At 48.4% G+C, this 19,463-nt stretch overlaps 1 protein-coding gene across 3 annotated transcripts in view; it reads left to right on the forward strand.

The window, feature by feature from the left end:
• Positions 1-16,731, forward strand: part of SLC8A3 (solute carrier family 8 member A3) — a 92,723-nt gene extending 75,992 nt beyond the window's left edge. For 2 of the 3 annotated variants that reach the window (XM_088536588.1, XM_010226041.2), the window contains exons 3-7: positions 3,849-3,866; positions 13,616-13,740; positions 13,879-13,978; positions 15,423-15,698; positions 16,307-16,731. In XM_088536588.1, coding sequence (XP_088392714.1) covers positions 3,849-3,866; positions 13,616-13,740; positions 13,879-13,978; positions 15,423-15,698; positions 16,307-16,683 — 896 coding nt within the window. In that variant the 3' untranslated portion in view covers positions 16,684-16,731. The remainder of the gene's footprint in view (positions 1-3,848; positions 3,867-13,615; positions 13,741-13,878; positions 13,979-15,422; positions 15,699-16,306) is intronic. The other variant, XM_088536589.1, reaches the window with a different exon arrangement.
• Positions 16,732-19,463: the final 2,732 nt, after the last annotated feature.

Raw genomic sequence — 19,463 nt, forward strand, 5'->3', positions numbered from 1 at the left:
ATCTTTTTAGCTGCGAAGTTGAGGTCTAAATTGTAGGTTTTCCAAGATGTCAGGGAGACAGAGCTCATACATAAAATGTTGGCTTTGCCTAACTAAAAAGAAACAGGCCTGCAGAGCAGAGAAATCCCAATAAAGGAGTAACTGAGATCCAGAATTTAAGCTGGGATGCAGCCAAATGCAGTATCACAGAACAGCACAAGGAAGGCAGCTTCCATACAGTGAAGAGCCAAGCTGCGTCTGGGAAGCACCCGTGTGTGAAGGGCTGTTTTCTCCCAGCTCCACATGGCTACAACGCAGCAACTTCCCCCTCTGCTGCCGGGAGTCCCCCCAGCCATCGCCTCTTCCCAGTGCAGAGCCTGGGCGCCCAGGCACTCATCCCAGGGAAGCACCCCGTGATCTCCCGTGACCAGCTCCTACTTCCTTCTGCGTTAATCAAGAATACGACAGGCAGCGTTTGGCATTTTGCACATGATCACGTTTGATGTTTCATACTAACAGACTCATTTGTGCAAGGCAATGGCTTAATTAATATGCAGGGGCCAGGCTGAGGTAGGAAACCTTCATGTTTTACATCAATCCTGTCGGTACTTGCAGCAATACTGGAAGTCACGCTGAGCTTACGTGCCTTTTTCTGTGTATCCCTCCTGTGTGCTTCCTCCTTTTAACATTGAAAATGCCCACTCCCTTTTTTTGTATTGAAGACAAGGCTTCATGTCCCCGGAGGATTGAGTGAAAAGCAGAGTTAGTGTCACTTGCCTTGTCTGCAGGTACATGTATTTGTCTGCACTCGCGCTGGGCAAGGTTTAGGTAAGGGATACATGGATTTGCTATTTTGGATTTGAATGCTGAGCTAATTTTAGCAGCTCCCTATAGCAGTATGCTTGTCGAGCCTCTGAGACTACCAGAGATGCCAATAGCAATGAGGCCATGCTGCAGACCTGAGGTGAACCAACTTGGCCACTCAAGAGGAGCAGGAATGGAGGAGAGGACATGCCCTGGAGACAGAGCGAGGCCGGCTGGGCTGGGCTGGGGACAGGAGAGGGAACCTTGCAGGATGGGAACAGCACAGGGACTGTCGTAAGGGCACAGGTACAGCATCCCCACATGGACTGTCAGGAAACATTACAGGTCAGGACTAAGGGCATATTAGCAGATACGTGTGCAGGAAGGAAGCTTTAGTCCGTGAAATCATTTTCTTGCTTGCATGCACAGCATTCACTCAGAAATATAAAGATAAAATAATCCCTTGGCTTTCTGCATGCCATATTCTTGATGTTTCATTCATAGCTTTATAGACTTCTTCAAATATTCATGTATCATAGCATAAGTGAAAGGGAGAAAAATACTTCTTTTGCAGGCTCAAAAGGAGATGGAGAAAAAATAAACTTAAATCCCAAAGCTATAGAATAACAGTTTTAAAATACATGAGGAATGAGTGATTTTTTTTTTTAATAACCACTGTAGCTTAGGGGTCGATGTATCTCATTATATTAAATTTGAACACTGAAATCGACACATTGTGGTAATGGTTGTAATTGCAAAAAATACAAATTAAATTTTCCCACATGGTCTGGAGGACCAGAAGACTGTGGGAGAGCAACGAGGCTGCAAGGAAGCATGGAGATGTGACAGGGTGGGAGAGTCGGATTAGTGCTACGAGGAGCAGTGCCTGACCTGGAACTTACTGGCAAAGCTGTGTGAGGGTAGGAGATTGTGAAGGCAGAGCAAATGCCTTGTTGCTTCTCTTGGCTCTGTGGCCATGCTACTTGCTGCAGGATTTGTTCATGACTTTATTCCCCAAAGATTCTTAACTCTCAAAAGGATTGACCGAAACATTAGAGATACTCAGCAAGTGACTTCTTCATCTTCCCTTCCTTTCAATCTCCTTTCCCAGTACGCAGTATTGGCGCACATGGATAAGTGTGTTCCCCTGAGTGCCCTCATTATGAAGTGATCATTACATTGATTAAAACAGTTCCCAGGTGCTAATAGAGATGCAGTGAGTTCAGAGGCTTGTTGTCCATTTGTAGCCTTCCTCTTCCAAATATACATATATACATGCGCGCTCATATATGTTGATGCAGACGGGCGCTGAACTGCTGCCAGGCTCCATAGTGTCCCAAGGCTGATGTGCAGGGCCGCTGGCATTTTCTTTGCAGTGCCAGATCATGTGGCTGATCTTGACTGGTCTGAGCCTCTTCGCAATCTAAATGAAGAGCAATGCCCACGAGTGTTATCCAGCAGAGCTCAGAAGAGATGGTGAGCCAGGACTTGGGATTACTTTCCTTGGCTGTGCCTCTGATGGGCCGTGTGACCTTTGAGGAATTGCTTAGGAAATCACTTTCAAACCAGCATAGATAAAATTAGGTACCTCTGTAAAAGTGGCTGCATTTCGGAGGCCTGCACCGGGAAGCCTTGGTAAATTAGTACTTCTGGAATCCAGCCTGCTTATGAGTTTGCAGAATGTTCCCTTTAGCCTCTCTATGCTTGTTTCACCATCTGTCAAATGGGGATGTTAATAGTGACTCAGTTTTTGTACAGAGTTTTGAGCTTCAGAGACCAAAAGTGCATGATAATAAGTGTTAGTAATTACAATACCATCATAGCACGCAAACACATCTTGAGAGACCAGTTTACTGTTTGAAGGACAGGTAGAAGTCAGAGCTAAGGCATGGAGCTGCTGCTCAGCCCCTCTCAAAGGAGGTTTGATTTTTGTTTTTTTGGCTGTTTGATACCTTACACAGACTCTGTTATGATTAGTTTGAAACTTGGACGTAGGCTGTGACTTTCTAGGGGTATCACCTAAGAGGAATCCAGCAGGATGTTTGTTTGTGATATTTGGGGAAGTGGGGAAATCAAGGCAGGAAAGGAGCATGAAACCACTGTCCAAGGCTATGCCTTTATGGAAAGTCAGAGTAAGTTTGTTCCTTACAAGGATCTTCCTCCCCGCTTCTCCTTCTGCCCCAACTCGCATTCTGATCTCACAGGACCATGCAGTCGCATTCCTGTGTAAATGCAGTTGCATCCTTCTGTGATGGCATTGCACAGCAAATGCCCGTGCAATACTGCCAGGCAGATATGCAGCTGGGAGCAAAGAGACCCGTGAAGCCTCAAAGCTTTACGCCTGCCTGTACTCCAACTTGGCATCCAGAACCTCTGGGAACGATACCTGTGAGGTGCAGGGGTAGACCCAGGCAAGTCAGGATATCCCTGGGGAGTCCTGGGGCTGGTGCATGGCAGCATTACCTCCTGCTCTGCTTCATGATGCTCCTGAGGCCAACAGCCACTTTATAAACACATCCCCGATGAGGTTCTCGATGTGCTCGCCGTCATCCGTGGCCTTCCTCTCTTTTTGGCCCCATGAGTGACTAGCAACACTGCATCGGTTTAGCAAGACCCCCCTGGTTTTGTCAAGCCTTTCCTCTGCACCCACGAGCTCCTGCCTGTGGCAGGGACACCGCCAATGCCTTTGGGTCAGGTTGGGTCGTGTCAGGTCCTGATGGCAAGTGTGACTGCCTCCCCACACTCCTTCCCTCCCCTCCCTGCTACTCCCCTCCCATATCCCATCCCTCTGCCTTTGCTCATGGGGGCAGGGGGATACTTTTGGGACCCAGAGCCCCACTCCTCACCTCTTCTCTCCAGCCTCATCTCCATCTTGCTGCTACTGGGCCTGCTCACCAACCTGCACCTAGCATGCGGCTATAGAGAGCTCGCATTAAGCCACATTCATTGCTCATTGAAAGTTGCCATCTGCCAAACAGCTTTTACAGCTCTTCCCATTGGGATATTAACTTTTTCCTTGTTTTCTGCTTTCTTCCTGTTTTTCTTTTGTTCTTCTTTCTCCACAGCTCTACTGCTCACTCAAGGTAAGACTGCTATTCTCCTTTCCTCTCTCTGCTTTGACTCTGTTTTCATCTTCTTCAGTCAGGTCCTATGTGTTTCAGTTTGCTCTGTTGCAGTAGCGAGGACAATCCCAGCTCAAGGTATTAATGTCTAGCAGGAACTATGCAAGAACAATGTATTAAAAAATCAAAGTGATTGATATATAAAAACCTTTCATTAGGTTCTAGAATTTTGCCACAGTTCTGAGAAATGACGTAACTAGGATTGCAAAGCAGAACATGTAGTTTGGGGTAACTGGCAGGTAGTCACTTCACTATCTTCAGGCAGCTCTGGTTGCCCTGAAGCACCCAGGAGCTGCGGGAGTTTCCTGCAAGCTGCAGGAGACGGTGGCACCAGTCACCCTAGGAGGGTGGTGCCGGTACCAGCATGGGGCACTCCAGGGGTCTCTCCCCTAAGCATGGATGTGATGTTACCTGCAGCAGGTGACAGGGGTGATTTTTTTTTAATCCACTTAAATATTTTTCACACCCTTTCCATCTGAGGAGCAAGAGCACACGGAAATGTGCCCAACATGAGGGCAGTGTTCTGAGGATATGGTATAAATCAACAGTTTCCCTCCTCACCCTCAGCACTGGCTCAGCACTCTATTTCCTTTCCATGTGGCAGGATTTTACATACATTAATACTGAATCCTCCTTCATTGCCTGAAATCCCCATTATTTGGTCTCTCTTGATCACATTGCAGTATGATTTATGCTTCCTGTATTTTTCTTACTCCTCCAACTCTAGATATGATTACAGTTGAATTTGTCCTAAAGAAACATTTGTCAAAAGATAAGGCCCAGCAATCAGGGCACAGAGAGGAATTTGAATCTGGCAGGTTTGTAAATAGAGCTGAAAAATAAAAACTCAAGTTTAGAAGTTCTGGGTCCTGCACTGGGCTGCAATGAGGAGGCAGCTGTACTCCTTTGGGTCTAAAGTTTACCGCGAGTCTCTGCTCTACATGAAATTAAGGCACTATGTTCGTGTGCCTGAGCTGTGCTGCAGATCAAAGGAGCAGCGTAGCTGTTGTGTAAGCCTTAGTTTCCTCTGCTTTTAAGGAGTATGCTAAATCTGCTGTCCAGAGAATGGCTTGAGCCCATAATATATTGGACTAATTAGGAAATTGCTAGTGACAGGCAGAAATCCCAGGTTCCCCAAATATCAGCCTGGGGTATTTATGGAAAACTCCTCTGACCACTTTAGACGTTTTTCTTTGTTGCTTCCTCAGGTCCAGGAGGACTGAAATTAAGTCGAGCACAGCCTCTTCACAGTAATTTCATTGCTTTAATTCAGTAGCTGCCTAATTTGATCAGAACCTCAGCAACCAAATAATTTGTATTAGAATAATATAATTTTCCCTCTCTGTTGTGATCCAAACTGATTGCTACTGGCAGGTGTTATTGGACAACGTGGTCACCAGCTATAGAAAGTCCCTTTTCAGTTTAAAAAAAAAGGAAAGGAAAGGCCGTATCTCTGCCTGTGAGGAAAGGGGAAGGCCCCTGAGGTGCGTGTCCTCTCTTACCACCCCTTTGCCAGGCTGGACAGAGTGTCCCACCTGCCCAGGAGCGCTTTGGGCTTGCAGAGCTCAGGCTGGGCACACCATTAAAGCCAGCAGGCAGCCCGAATGCTGGTAAGGCTGAGCGTGCCATCCCACCACCGAAACACATGTTGGAGTGTCACTCAGCAGCAATCATGGCTAATAAGCGCAGATAGAAGTGACGTTCTCATTTAGTCTGTGTCATGTTAGATTTAGATTACACGAAATGCAGGAATCTTTGTAAAAAGCTGCGTTATTGAACATTTCAGTAGAATCCCTTCCTCCTGGAAGTGTCTCACACAACCTCTTCCTGGTCCCATTGGCTGCCTCTCTCGGACCTGGCTCCATACCTTTGCTCCGTTCCTGAGCCACCTTCGGATTCTTTCTAGAGGTCTCCACTTTCTCCAGTGTGTCAGTCGGCAGCGTGCACGTGCATCTTCACGCACACAAGTGCACAGGCTTTTTGCATCTGCCACGGAGCCCCTAGAAACAAGTAGCCCTTACAACCCTGGTTTCTTCTCTCTGCCACCTCTGCTCCAGAGCCCTGTGACATTTGCCCTGAGTGTGGCACCTGGGCTGAACAGCCCCAGGTCAATCTACCAGACCATCCTCTTCACAGGAGCCCTCAGACCCTGACTGCACTGCAGGCATATAGATAGACCCTGGCTGAAACCTATGTCTTGTCCAAGCAGCCATTTCTTTGGAGCAAGAATGCCAATCAGCTGTCCTGTTGGGGACAGCTGGGTCAATAATAATCTTGAGACAGAGCCAGAAATTTATGCACAATTTCTAATCCTGTATTTTAGCTGTGCATTAGCCTTCCCCTCGTGAATGTGTAGAGTTTCCTAGCTGGCGTTAAGGACACTGAGGCATGTATACTGGATGTATCACACCACAGAAATAGCTTTCAGGGCTAAGTAAGCAGATTCCTCCCTGTTTAGCAAGCAGCACACAGTGTTGGTGCTTGTGGGTGTGCATGTGCTTCATTAAAGGGCATATCAATATGCTAACCTCAGAAGCCAGAGCGTCTTTTAGCCAGCAGTCTTCCCCAGTTGTGACTGATGGATTGACAGCCCTCTGGAGAGAGAGACTCATTCATGCTCAATGTTTACTTTGTTTAGCTGGGATTATATTTTATTGAGCTGCAACAGAAATCCCACTTTAATTGTCGTTTTAATTTCTTCCTGGCAGCGCAGTCCCCAGAAGGGGTGACCTTCATGCAGATACAGGCCCACTCCAGAAATGGATAGCTCAGGGGGTAGGAAATGGCCTCCGTAGCAGACTTCCATGAATACATTGCTGGTTTTAATCCAATTTATTCAGCAAGTGACAGAGAATACAAACTGGTCTGTATCTTGCAGCATTTCCTAGGTGATAGGTATCTACCTCTCCAGCAGCATTATGGGACCTTCCTTGTTGTCTGCTTCAGTACAAAAGGTATGATGGCCAGATTAACCCTGCAGAAATGATCTTTGTCTAACTTTGATTTATGGTGTGTCAGGGGGGCTACAGGCAATGTCCAGTTCCCATTTGGTTTCAGCTGACCTGAAGGTGTTGTTGCTAGCAAGCCCCTTCCAGGAGCAATACATCATGTGTGAGCATGGCTCTGTCTTGCCTTCTCTGGAGGAAATACCAATAAAGGACCTCTTTGCAGTAGTTTGATCCTCCCAAAAACATGTCGTGTAGATTTGAAAGCATTTTGCAAATAGCAGTGAATTAAGTCTCAGGGTGCCCTTGTAGGACTAAGAGTCTTGAACATTCTGAGGAAGCTGAGGAACGAAAAAGAAAAGGATGTGACCGAGGCTGCAGAGCATGTCAGTGGCAGAGCTATGTCTGGGAGGCGCTAACCCTCCTTTGCCTGTCCTACCTTGCCTATCTGGATTAACTCGGAATGGGCCAGAATAACTCAGAATCAGAGCACAGAGTGACTTAACCAGAAACCTCTGGTCGCTTCCTGCAAAGAAATGTTGGGCCTAGCACCATGCCCGTGTGAAATGTGGCCATTGCTGCAGCCCTTCTCATTTCTCCTATCCAACTTTTGATTCTATCAGACCTGGTCTTCTCCCCTACTTGCAGCAGCTCCTCTCGGAGCGGTGAGCAACCTGCACTGAGGAGCAGAACATATTCACGCAGTACGTGACGCAGCAGGCCCTGCTTGCCTAACCTTAGCAAGCCGTGCTGCTGTGGCCAAGGCTAACGCACACCTGCACTGCAGGGCTGGAAGGGTGTTGGGGACTTCTCCATCCCCACCTTCCCCTCCCCAGCGAGGAGGGGGAGGCAGCCCAGGAGGCCCTGGCGAGCTCCCTTTCTTGCCTGGTGCATCCAGACCTTATCAGGCTTAATTGGGGTTGACAGCTGGAAGTCCAGGGTGCAATCTGCATTGAAAGGTAGGTAGTGATGCTGATATAAACAGAAATCGGGGCTAGTTAATAATTAAGCTGCAGTTTGGCAGCACTCACCTTGACAGACGTGACCTTCCAAATTAAAACTCCGTCTTTTCTTCCCTCCTGCTTTTCACTTATTCATCACAGCTCTTGATGCCTTCTTTGATGCCTAACACACTTGGATGGGTGTGGGCAGGGCAGAGCAGAAGTACCCTCCAGATGCCTTGTCTCTGCTTCCTGGAGGACCCCTTCTACCCCCCATCTCTACACCCATTTCTCCCCAAGTTCAGGACTCTGCAGTCAGAGCCGTCTGCACATGCTAGAGTGTGCCCCACATTTTCTGTGGAGGCTGCACCATCTTGCAGCTGGGAGCGCAAGCTCGAGCGCTGAACCTGCTGGCCAAAGTGCTTCAGCGAAAGGCAGGAGCTGTCGTGTTAAATCTCAGATTAATGAGGAGTCAAGCCCAAATCCATATTTTCCTGGGTTCTCTACCTTGTACATGGTCATATAGGACATATGTTTCTGAGCATTTGTCTAGCTTTATAAACCTTTTAGGAGACTTTGGTGTTAGGCACAGCTAATTTGTGATCTCTCAAGAGCTGCCAATGGGAGACATCTCTGACTTCTCACAGGCTTTGGGGGTCAGCACTGAGGGCAGTGCAGGAGAATCTGTCATTTCCTGGCCTTGCTGGCCCAAGAATGTGCCACAGCAATGCCATTCTGTAGCAAAGAGCAAAATGAGATGTAGAGGAATGAATGAGGAAACCAGGACCAGAAGCAAAAGTTCCTTTCTTTCTAAGGGCATCCCATGCAGCAGGTTACAGATCCAGCCTCCTTTTTGGTGGGTTTCTGCCTACTGTTATGTCACCTGCATTTCCCTGTGCAAATGGGACAGGTCATGACATACCCACTCACCACCAGAGAGCATGAGGTTTGGGAAAGGTGTTGAGTCTCTACACACAGCACTTGCCTCTGCACTTAAACTCCCATGGGAACAGAGCGTGCCTGCATGTAGGCCCAACGCAGGGAGAGGCCAGCAGCTAGTGTGTTGGTGAGGCTGGCACTCATTCATGCAGTCGTTCTATTCGTGTTGAGGTTCCCTGTGCAGTAAGTGGGAAGAGGGAGCAGGTTCACGCAGCTACTTGATATTGTTCTTTGGAAGTGCTTAGCCCTTTGCCTTAGTCGTATGGGGAGTGCAGGTTTGGGCAAGAGACACGTTAACTGGACCTCCAATGTCACAGCTTGTCTTTATTACCACAAATGTCACTGACATCTTCAGAGGAGAATCAGCAGGCTGGCATGTGACATCTGTGTATACTTGCATGAGTACATTGAGCAAGCTATGGCACAAAATTGGTATGCGACTCTTACTAAACTATGTTTGTTTCTTAATATAGGACATAAACTCAGTGAAAATATAAGGATAGATACAATGCTTTCAGATTCACCTTTGAAGTGTGTTACATTTCTGTACTTTGCCTGGCAGGTTCTCTTTCCTGTTGCACATTTACAAATGTAACCACCTTCTTTATCAATAATTCAGGAATTAACTCTTCTTTACTACTTTTAAGCTTCTTCTATTAGTGCTGCTGTGAGACACCCTTCTGAGCTCACCACCATCGTAACGGACAGGCAGGACTTGCAGATGTGTTGCCTATGCCCGTTCTCCTGCAGCTGGTTGGCAGCTAAGTTGGCAGATTTAGCCTGGGAGTAGTAGTCAATCCGCTGCCCCCACAGGACATCCTTGATATACATTCTTGGGCAAGTGTGTTTCTTGTCTCGGCGCTCCGCTTCCCCATGCCCCATGACGGTGGTTCCTGTATTATTGATGTCTTAGTGGGCTTGCTGTCAGGAGGCTGCTGGGCTCCATCGCTGCTCAGCTTGGCACGTCAGCTTATGCAGTGTAGGCCCCAAAGGTGCCTCTGGTGGCACGTCTTCAGCTAACGAGGTGCCCTCTGGAATAGTCCAAGTCCCACAGCCGTGTGGTGTGGTAGTAGGTACAAACACCATTAATTTGGTTGAGTGCCCAGTGCCGCACTTGCTATGCAAGCTTGCCAGAAGTCGGGTCAACTTTCCAGGTGGCCCCTCTATTAGTGCTGCCATGATCATCCCAACTCCTACCACTGTGTCCGACCAGGACAGCCAGAGCTCTGTTTCTATTCCTGGATATAGAAGTGTTGATGGCTTTACTGTCTTCTAAGAGCTGCCTGGCATGTTTTCTATCTTCATCAAATCAGTAGCTGATCCACAAGTGGCTTGAAGAGGCAACAAAGTAACCTGCCAACAGCTGAAGCTCTTGCTGCTGGTGAGTGACACGGCGGTATTCTGGTGCAGTCTGTCTGGCAACCTCAGGCACGCAGTCAGAAGAAGCTGAGCAAACTCCTGTGCTTCAGAGAGTTTCAGATCTCACATTGACACGTCTGGCACAGGTTTATAAAACAGCATAAATGTGGTAAGGTCTGAGCTAAATCCTTACTGGGAACCAAAGTATATTCTGTAATGCATACACTTATTGAAGCATGGGAAGATCAGACTTTTCTAGATGGATAATATTTGAGTGAGGCCCTGCATTTTCTTACAATATCAAAGACAAATCACTTAAGCTATGCAGGGACTGAGATTTTAGTCTAGGGCTTCTCCTGGATTTGTAAAGCCCAGGAAATTCTATCAGATATTCCCCTTTTTCTGGGCTTCTTCTCTGATCCCAGACTTTTGGTTTCTACACACTGCAACAGCAGTTAGTTGGCAAGAGCCCAAGGAAGTGCACTGCCAGCTGTGAGCTGCAGTTTTTCTGATGCATTTGCTTCTCAGTGAAGGTTGTAGTAAGCCACATCGTCCCTGCGTTTGGGCTTTGCAACCTTGTTGGGACGACTGCTGTGCTTTTCTGACAGCTGGGTGCTGTCAGCACACGTCAGCGTGCTCTTGAGGGGTCTGCCAAACTGGGCCACTGCAGAGCTCTGTGCACCTTGTCACCTTAGCTTTGGATTACAGTAGATCTCAAATAGGAGCAAGGATGTGCGTAGTAAGGCTGGAAGACTATTGTATCAGCATCTGCATTCTTCACAATGTATACACCTTGTAATTCTGCAGGTATAGACAGAGGTGGACTGGACCTTCCAGATCTCTGTCTTGGAAAAGGAGATTTCATCTAAATCCCTGCTTAAGTGGATATGAGTAACTTGAATCTTGTTCTTGATGATCATCAGTTCGTGCTTCCAAATATAGCACGATGCAGAACATTTTGTGCCAGATTCACTCCTGTTTCTGCCCTTCTCCAGCTGAGCTGTCTCTTCCCCTTGGGTCGCCCGGCCTTTGCCTGCAGTCATCCTCCACGTCTCTCCTGTTCTGCATTGCCTTTTTGCTGCCATCTCTTTCTCCAGGCGCTGCTGTTGCTCTGTGTCTGTCAGCATTTGTAAACTTTTGGGGATTCCCAGGTGCAGAGTACATTGTGTTTGGGTTAGGCAGTGATGATTTTGATTAACTTCATTGATTTCAAATGATGGCTGTAGTTGTTTCTGCTTCTATGATGTGTTATAGTAATGTTACCTGCCATAGGAGTTCTTATGTTTTTTATAGACTCTGCAGGTCTTACAAGGTTTACAGTCTTTGTAGTCAATCTAGCAGGGTTGATGAGGAAAGGCAGAGTTTATAAATAGACTCCATGCAGAGTTTGCAATTTCTGTATGATTTTTGTGTGGAGTAAGAGGTAGGCTGGATAGGATTGATGAACCCTGCAGCAATCAAGAGATATCTCATAACAGCTGAGGCATTACCTGTGGTGTTGGTAAATGCTGCAGGAAACCTTGGCTAACATATGACTCACTGCTCAGGCAGAATAAGATCCTCTTCATTTGTGCTGCTCCCCCTTTCTGCAGAGCTACCATGCAGGCTTACCTGGGTGCTGGGCTGCAATTAAATTGTTCACACTGACCACCCACAAGGAAGTCAAGGAAAACCCATGTTCATTCTTTCCAGAAAACCTGGCACAGGTATTAATTGACTCACATCTTCATTCTCTGCATGTTTTTCCTAGTAAGCACAAAGATCTTGACATTCCCAATCACTGTTGATAAAAGAGGAGAGTCCTCACTGGTTCACAGCTGCCTCCACCACAGGGATGGATCTGTGTGCCAGCACATCCTCCTTGCAGCAGCATCCTAAGTATTGGGAAAGGAGTAGTGGTGGGACCCACAACCTACATTGTGCCAGAGCTGTGGCCTTCCTCCCGCACAGGACTCCTCCATGTCAGTGACCAGTGGCACAATCTGCAGCTGCGGGCAGGTCACTCTGTTGCCTCTGCAAGCCAGCGGGGTCAGCTGCTGACTGGCTGGTGGTCCTGGTGGCAACTTGGACTGGGTGGTATCATTCAAGTAATGCATTCTCAGCCTTATTCTAGCTCTGTGAATCTTTTCCACCTGAGCAAATACCTGTTGTTGGAGCATTTCTGTCTACTTTAAGCCCTTCCTTTTCTGGTTTGCTGGTACAGACCCTGAGGGCACACTAGGCTTCTCTGCTGATGCCTCCACCCAGTAAGAGATTTCTCATTTGTCCCAGCAAGAACAACTCTCTGAAGCCAAATCCAGCTCCGTCTGGTTGCTATCCTCAAGCTAAATGCAAAATTAGGAACAAAGATGCTTCAGCCAGTTCCCTCTTGAGTCCTGTTATGTCTGATCGCTGACTTACTATTTTACCTGGATATTAGCAGTGGCCCTCCCACCAAGAACTGTGCTGTGCCTTGCTGTGGGGGGTCAGGATTCAGGATGCTTTCTTAAAGCACCCAGCCCTCAAAATGTATTCACTCTTCAGGCATCTGTCTCTGAAATCTGCAGAATATCTGCAGATGAGATATTCCTCTCTCCAAACTTGTCTTCCTGTGCTTTGGGCTCTCTTCTTCAGGCAGGTGTTGAATTTATTGGATTTTAGAGAGCACATTGAGCTCATATTGATCTTCATAGCCTTATATCCACACACCCCCAGCTTCATGGAACCCATATCTGGGGCATGAGTCTAGGAGAGCATTGAACACGAGTAAATGTATGTGCCCTTGGGATCTGATATTTATATTCTTCTGAAACATTTGTGTTCCTGGGTGATGATACAAAACCCAGTGGGGAGTTAGAGAAAAAAAAGGTATACAAAGATTGCATGTGCAGCCTTCATTTGCAGAATATTCTGTGGGGTGCTGTTCTCACTCCTACTCCATTGGCACCTGGGTATATGGGTGGGAGAGGAGACATTAAACATCCAATAATGTGAGGACAGAAACTCACTTGGCCCCAGCTTATTTCTTCCTGTTTATTTTTTTCCAAACGTAGGAGTCTCACAGGAAAGTGTGGCAAAAAAGTAGTTGCTGCACAAAAAGAAGGAATAAAGTGTGTGTGTGTATACGTGTATATATATATATATACACACACCCACATATATGCACACAGATATGTGTGCTCATGTGTGTTTTGACTTATGTGTATGTATTACCTGAGAGTTAGATAAAGTGTTGAATAGCCCAGAGTGCTAATAGTGATTTTCTGATGAAAGGGAAATTCCATTTGAAACCATAAGACATGTTTTCTTTTTTAATCAAAACAATATTTTCTTAGATTCTTGGTGTTTAACTAATATACAGAAATCTTTGTCCTTTATTTTCTGTAGTCTGATGTCGTCCCCCTCCCACCCACTCACCCAAAGCTCTGTGTCAACTTAGCAAATTGGGAAGGGCTTGCACAAGGGCTGTCCAGGGAATCCCTCTGTGGTGTTTCCCTAGAGCTCGAGAGATGCTCCCTGCCACTTAGTGCTGACTTTGCTTTCACAGAAGTGGCCGACAGGAAGCTCACGGTTGAAGAGGAGGAAGCCAAGAGGATTGCAGAGATGGGCAAGCCCATACTTGGCGAGCATCCCAAGCTAGAAGTTATCATTGAGGAGTCCTATGAGTTCAAGGTCAGTAATTGCTCCAGGGGTCCTCCAAGAAGGGAAAGGAAGAGGCCTCCACTGGGCACTTGTGAGATCAGTCTTGACTGCTACGACCTGGTGTTTGATAAACTGGTTTAATCTTCCACATCTTTGTTCCCACAACAGAGCACTGTGGACAAGCTGATCAAGAAGACAAACCTGGCTCTGGTTGTAGGCACACATTCCTGGAGGGACCAGTTCATGGAGGCCATTACTGTCAGTGCAGGTGAGATGAGCAGTGAGCTGACCTTAACAGCAACCCTAGAGGCTTGCACAGATGGGGACCACATCTGTCTACACTCAGGAGCCACCTGAGACAGCATCTGCCCAGTTGGTGATGTCCAGCTGTGGTATGTGGGCTGGTCATCAGCTAAATCAGTCCAAGGAGCTCATTAGCTCCAAATATGCTGGCCTTTTGCAAATAGGAGATCTCAAGTGGAAAATCATTCCCCGAAGGCCAGTTTTCTGACACATTGCTTGCACAGGCTTTGCTCCTTCTGCTTTAGGGATTTAATAACCAGTGCAGACCACAGATTCCTGTCCTTGGTCACGGAGCTTCATGTTGGTGTGCCTGATGTTGCACTTTTAAAATATCTCCTGCTCCTGGCAGTCTTCCAAACTGGCCCAGTCTTGCGTGGAGCCCTGCTGGGGCTCAGGTGCTGAGCCCTGGTGCTCAGCAAGGCTTGCAGAGACATCAGAAAAGCCCGGAGACCTGCGAGCTGCTCTTCGGGCAGTCTGGGAAACTCATGGCTTCCAAAGCCACTCCTCGCAGCTGGCATTTATGGGATAACCCTCTCCATGGGGCTTCAAGGCTGCTCCTTTTACCTCATACAGATGTGGGCTCTTGCTGGGAGCTGGATGTTGATGTATCTATGCTCTGAAGTCAGGACCAAGAGACTGTGTCATTCTGGTTTTCCTAACCACAGTCATTGCACTCAATTCTATAACCTTCTACAGTTTCCCAAGTGTCACTTACCTGTGTGACTTCATGATGCTAATCAACAGTGGGTTGCACAGATTAATTATATAGTACCTAGCTGCCTGTGGTGTTTTTAACCTTTTAAGCAGACCTACCTTTCGCTTCCAAGTGCTTGCGTTTTCTTGTCTCCCCGGAGAGAGGAACCCGGGATGCCTGACTGGTCCTCACAGTTTTCAGGATAAGGGTTGGGTTGCTATGGTGATAAACATGGTCTCATTCTCCGGGTACCAGTACTGGGATAACACTGGAGCAAGAGGAGACAGTTCTGCCTCCCAACCCACTTGCCAGCAGCCAGTGCCACGTCAGGGTGTGGGTCCCCGGGCTTTGGTGGCACTGGATCCTGCCGTGGGGCAGCCCAGCAGGACCCGGTGGGCAGCCATGATGCAGGAGGGGCGAGAGGCCATGGTGTGGGGAGGCTTGTGACCATGGTCCCTGTCAGGCAGCGGAGATCTGTGCTTGGGAGCCTCGGCAGCTTCCCACCAAGCCCCATGCAGCACTCCGTGCACTCTTCCGTGTGGCTCCAAGGCTGCTCCACAAAGGAGTTACACACCAGGTAGTGCTTGATGCTGTGTACCCACTGGTGATCTTGCACCCACTGGTCCACTGACCAGGCATCAGCTGGGGTGTAGGACGGGTGGCCTTGCAGGAGCCTGGTCGTGAGATCCATCCTCTCCTTTTGCCTTGTTTGCAGCGGGCGATGAAGATGAGGATGAGTCTGGCGAGGAGCGCCTGCCATCCTGCTTTGACTACGTCATGCACTTCCTGACCGTCTTCTGGAAGGTGCTGTTTGCCTGCGTGCCCCCCACAGAGTACTGCAATGGCTGGGCCTGCTTCGTCGTCTCCATCCTCATCATCGGCATGCTCACCGCGGTCATCGGAGACCTCGCCTCCCACTTCGGCTGCACCATTGGCCTCAAGGACTCAGTGACGGCCGTCGTGTTCGTAGCCTTTGGCACCTCCGTTCCAGGTGAGGAGGCCACAGGCCAAAGCACAATGCTAAGAGGAGAGTTGCCTTCCCCAAACCCTGCAAGACCCCTTGGCGGCGGTGCCTTGGGCTTGCTGCCTGAGCCTCCGCACAAGCCGATGTGCTGAGCAAAGCTTGAGCTGGGCTCTCCCTTCCTCCTGGCTCCCAGACAAGCTCTCTGGGAGCTTGTCCCATTAGCTGGCATGTGGGTTGGGCTGGGAAGTGACTCCCTGTTCGTGGGCAAGGTCTGCTCACTCCTGCCTCCAAGCATTCATCCCTGCTTGGTGTTGCCAAGGGGTCCTGCCTCGTGGGGTAGATGACCCACTGAGGTGCACAGTGGTGAGTGCTGGGAGGGCATGGCTGGGGCAAGAACCTCATCCAGAGAGAGACTCGGAGCAAGAGGTGGCCAACCAGCACTTGCCCGCTGGTGAAGGTGCTACAAACCATGGGTTCAAGCCCAGTCCTCAGGCTGTCCTGGTCACTTTGACCCCCTCGAAGTGAGGGCTTGGCATTTGTTCCTGCTGGAGCCCACCCAGTGACATGGTTGTCCCACCATGAACCCGTCCTCCTCCCTGAGCCGCTGATAACTATTTTTCTCTCCCCCTCGCCAGACACTTTTGCCAGCAAAGCAGCCGCCATCCAGGACGTGTACGCGGACGCCTCCATCGGCAACGTCACTGGCAGCAACGCGGTCAACGTCTTCCTGGGCATCGGGCTGGCGTGGTCGGTGGCAGCAATCTACTGGGCCTCGCAGGGGCAGGAGTTCCAGGTGTCGGCGGGCACGCTGGCCTTCTCCGTCACCCTCTTCACCATCTTCGCGTTCATCTGCATCAGCGTGCTGCTCTACCGCCGGCGGCCGCACCTCGGCGGCGAGCTGGGCGGCCCGCGCGGCTGCAAGGTGGCCACGATGCTGCTCTTCGTGAGCCTCTGGCTCCTCTACATCCTCTTCGCCACGCTGGAGGCCTACTGCTACATCAAGGGGTTTTAGGCGGCGGAAGGACGGTGCTGCCGGGGGAAGGCGTCCCCCTCCTCCCTTACCTCACTGCGCACCGGTGCTCGACGCGCGGCCTCGGCGGAAGGGACGGCTGCCAGGCCAGGCCGCTGCCGCCGCTGCCCGCGCGGTGCCCGCGGGCGCCGGCCGGCCGGAAGGGCAGAGCACATCGTGGAGCGGGCAGACGAACAAAACACCCACCCACAGACCCTTCCCAAATCAAACCAATGCCAAGAGCGCAGCGGCGTTCGAGTAAAACGAAGCCAACCCGCCCGCCGACCCCATCCGGTGAAATTCAGAAATTCAGCCGTCTTCGACGGTCGCATCTTCTGTAGGTTCTTGCTTCCTTTTTTTTTCCTGAACCCCTCCACTGTAAGGAGGCATAATCTCTTTTTATTTTTTTTTAAAACGCTTTTCGATTGCAGAAATCCGAGCAGGATTTTTATTATTATTATTATTTTTGCTTATTGCTTTTTATTTAGAGAGGGGGCATATTGCTTTATTTTTTTCTTTTTTGTTACTCAAAGGTGAAAATGTTAAAAAATTAAAATCAAAAGCTTCAAGCTGCCATCAGTGCGGGAATTGAACATGCGTATTTTTTGAAACCACAAAAAACAAACAGTGACACAGTGCAAGAACTTCACTATTACCATTTCTTCCCGCACCTCCTTCCATGTCTTTCTTTTTTAAGACCATCACAAGACTGATATATTTTTAATACAAACATGTATACACACACGTCCACAGAGAGAACGATTCAGTGACAGAGGCTGGAGCATGTAGCATCTCAAATCACCTGCCAGGGCTAAGAAAAAGGGAAGAAACAACCCCCAACCCTCTACTATAATATGTATCATGTATATTTTGACTATGGCGTTTCTCTTTGTATAATTAACTTTGAGCTTGTGGTACTGCAGGGAGAGAAAATCATGTTAATTTACAAAAGAAATAAATGGATGCGGAGAAACAGGCTGCCATGTGGGGAAGGCCGGGGCCCGGGAAGCAGGCACCCGCGTTCCTTATGCTCACGCTGCGGTGGTGTTTGCTCAGCTGCCAGGGCAGTGGAGCAGCCCCTGTCCTTGCAAGTGAAAATGAATTTGTGTAAATAACACGTTGCTCTCACGTGCTGGCGCAAGCAAGATGCCTCCAGGCACGACCCATCTCCAAGAGGTTTCTAAGCATTTTGGTGCCAGGCTGAGCTCATTCTTAAGCCACGCAGGTCTGCAAAAGGGAAAGGCTCCTTGTTGGTCCTGATGATCCCCATCAACCCCCATCCACAGCCTCCCCAGATCTGTGTGCTCCCGCAGGAGGCTCCGCTGGTTGCCGTGACCTGCCAGTGTTTGCTGTGCAGAGCAAGGATGATGCCAGGCTCCTTAAAAACAACAGGAACAAAATGAAAGCCCAACGAGTGACAAGAGCAGGAAACCCCAAACAGAGTCTCTGCGTTTTCCTAGCTCGCTCCCCTGCTTTGCACAGAGCCCCCGTCTTTAGGGATCTTCAGCCCATGGAAAGTATGAGCTTGGAAACTGCCTCCTGTAGCATCTGAAGTGCATTTGAAAACAGAATCAAACAACAACAACAAAAAAAAAACCAAAAAAAAAGATACCCTTTTCATTTTAAGGAAAAAGAGAGAAATAGTAAGAAGTCGTTAATTACATCAACAGCTGCAAAATAAAATGTTGGGTTGGTAATAAATAAAAATGATAGCTATATCTATACAACCAGTGCTATCTATAAACATTTCTTAAGGGAGACAACTGAAAGAGGGTGTTAAAACCTTACTCTTAAAAACAAAGTTTTCAAGATGAGGATACTTTGCTTTATCAGGAAGATTAGGTACTGTAAAGGAAAACATGGTCTCTGTAAATTTCACCATAGTAAACCAAACCTAGGGAGTTAGCAAGTAAAAGAAGAAGAACAGCAAATGATACTTGCCTGCCTGAACAGTGCTTTAGGGGCAGGGAGAAGGTGTCTGCAAGGTGAAAAAAAGAAAGAAAAAAGCAATGGGAGCAAGCAGCAAGGTTGTCATGGACAAAAAGAAGATGCAGCGTTATAGAAGGTGGAATGGAAGAGAGTGACAAGGATCCTTAAAAAACAGATGAATGGTTTGTTTCATACAAATCTTTATCACCTGTGTGAGCAGTGGGAGCTCTGGCCATTGACGCTAGCAGTGGATGCAAGCTCTCAGGTTGGAAGACAGTGACCATCCCCCCTTCTGCCCCCTCAGCAAGGCCTTTGGAAAAGGGCCTGAAAAAGATGGTAATGAAGTCTTGATGCCTGCTGAATTTGCCATCTTCCTGGCCTCTACTAGTGCTGAGAACTTCCTGGAGGAGCTTTTGCCACCTTCATCTACTGCTTCTGCTGCCATCTAGGCTGAGACCCCAGAGCACAGGCCTGTGGCTCCAAAAATAAGGTCCTCAAATGGACTCAAACGCTGCAGGGTTTTAAAGGGCAGCTCTCAAGGGGGCTTTGTGATCATCATTGCTTTTAATTTGGACATACGAATTCTGTTAGGTTCTTATTTTAACCCATTCCTGGCTAAAACCGAGGCCTGGGGAGCGGAAATGCTGTTTTCCTGTCGTTTTTCACCTGCTTTCTTGTGCTCACGTTGCTGGGGGAGGCTGCAGGGGAAGGGAGGAGCATCTGCGACTGCCAACCGCATGGTAGCTTTGCTGCCCTCCGTGCGCGGAGGAGAGCTGCGCCAGGCCAACATCAGTGGAGCGGTTCTTTTATTTTCATTTTTTACATCATTAAAGAATATACAACCTAAAAAAGGG

This window comes from Tinamus guttatus, unplaced genomic scaffold (genome assembly GCF_059628265.1).
Source record: "Tinamus guttatus ecotype Peru unplaced genomic scaffold, ASM5962826v1 Tinamus_guttatus_pri_ptg000676l, whole genome shotgun sequence".
NCBI lineage: Eukaryota > Metazoa > Chordata > Aves > Tinamiformes > Tinamidae > Tinamus > Tinamus guttatus.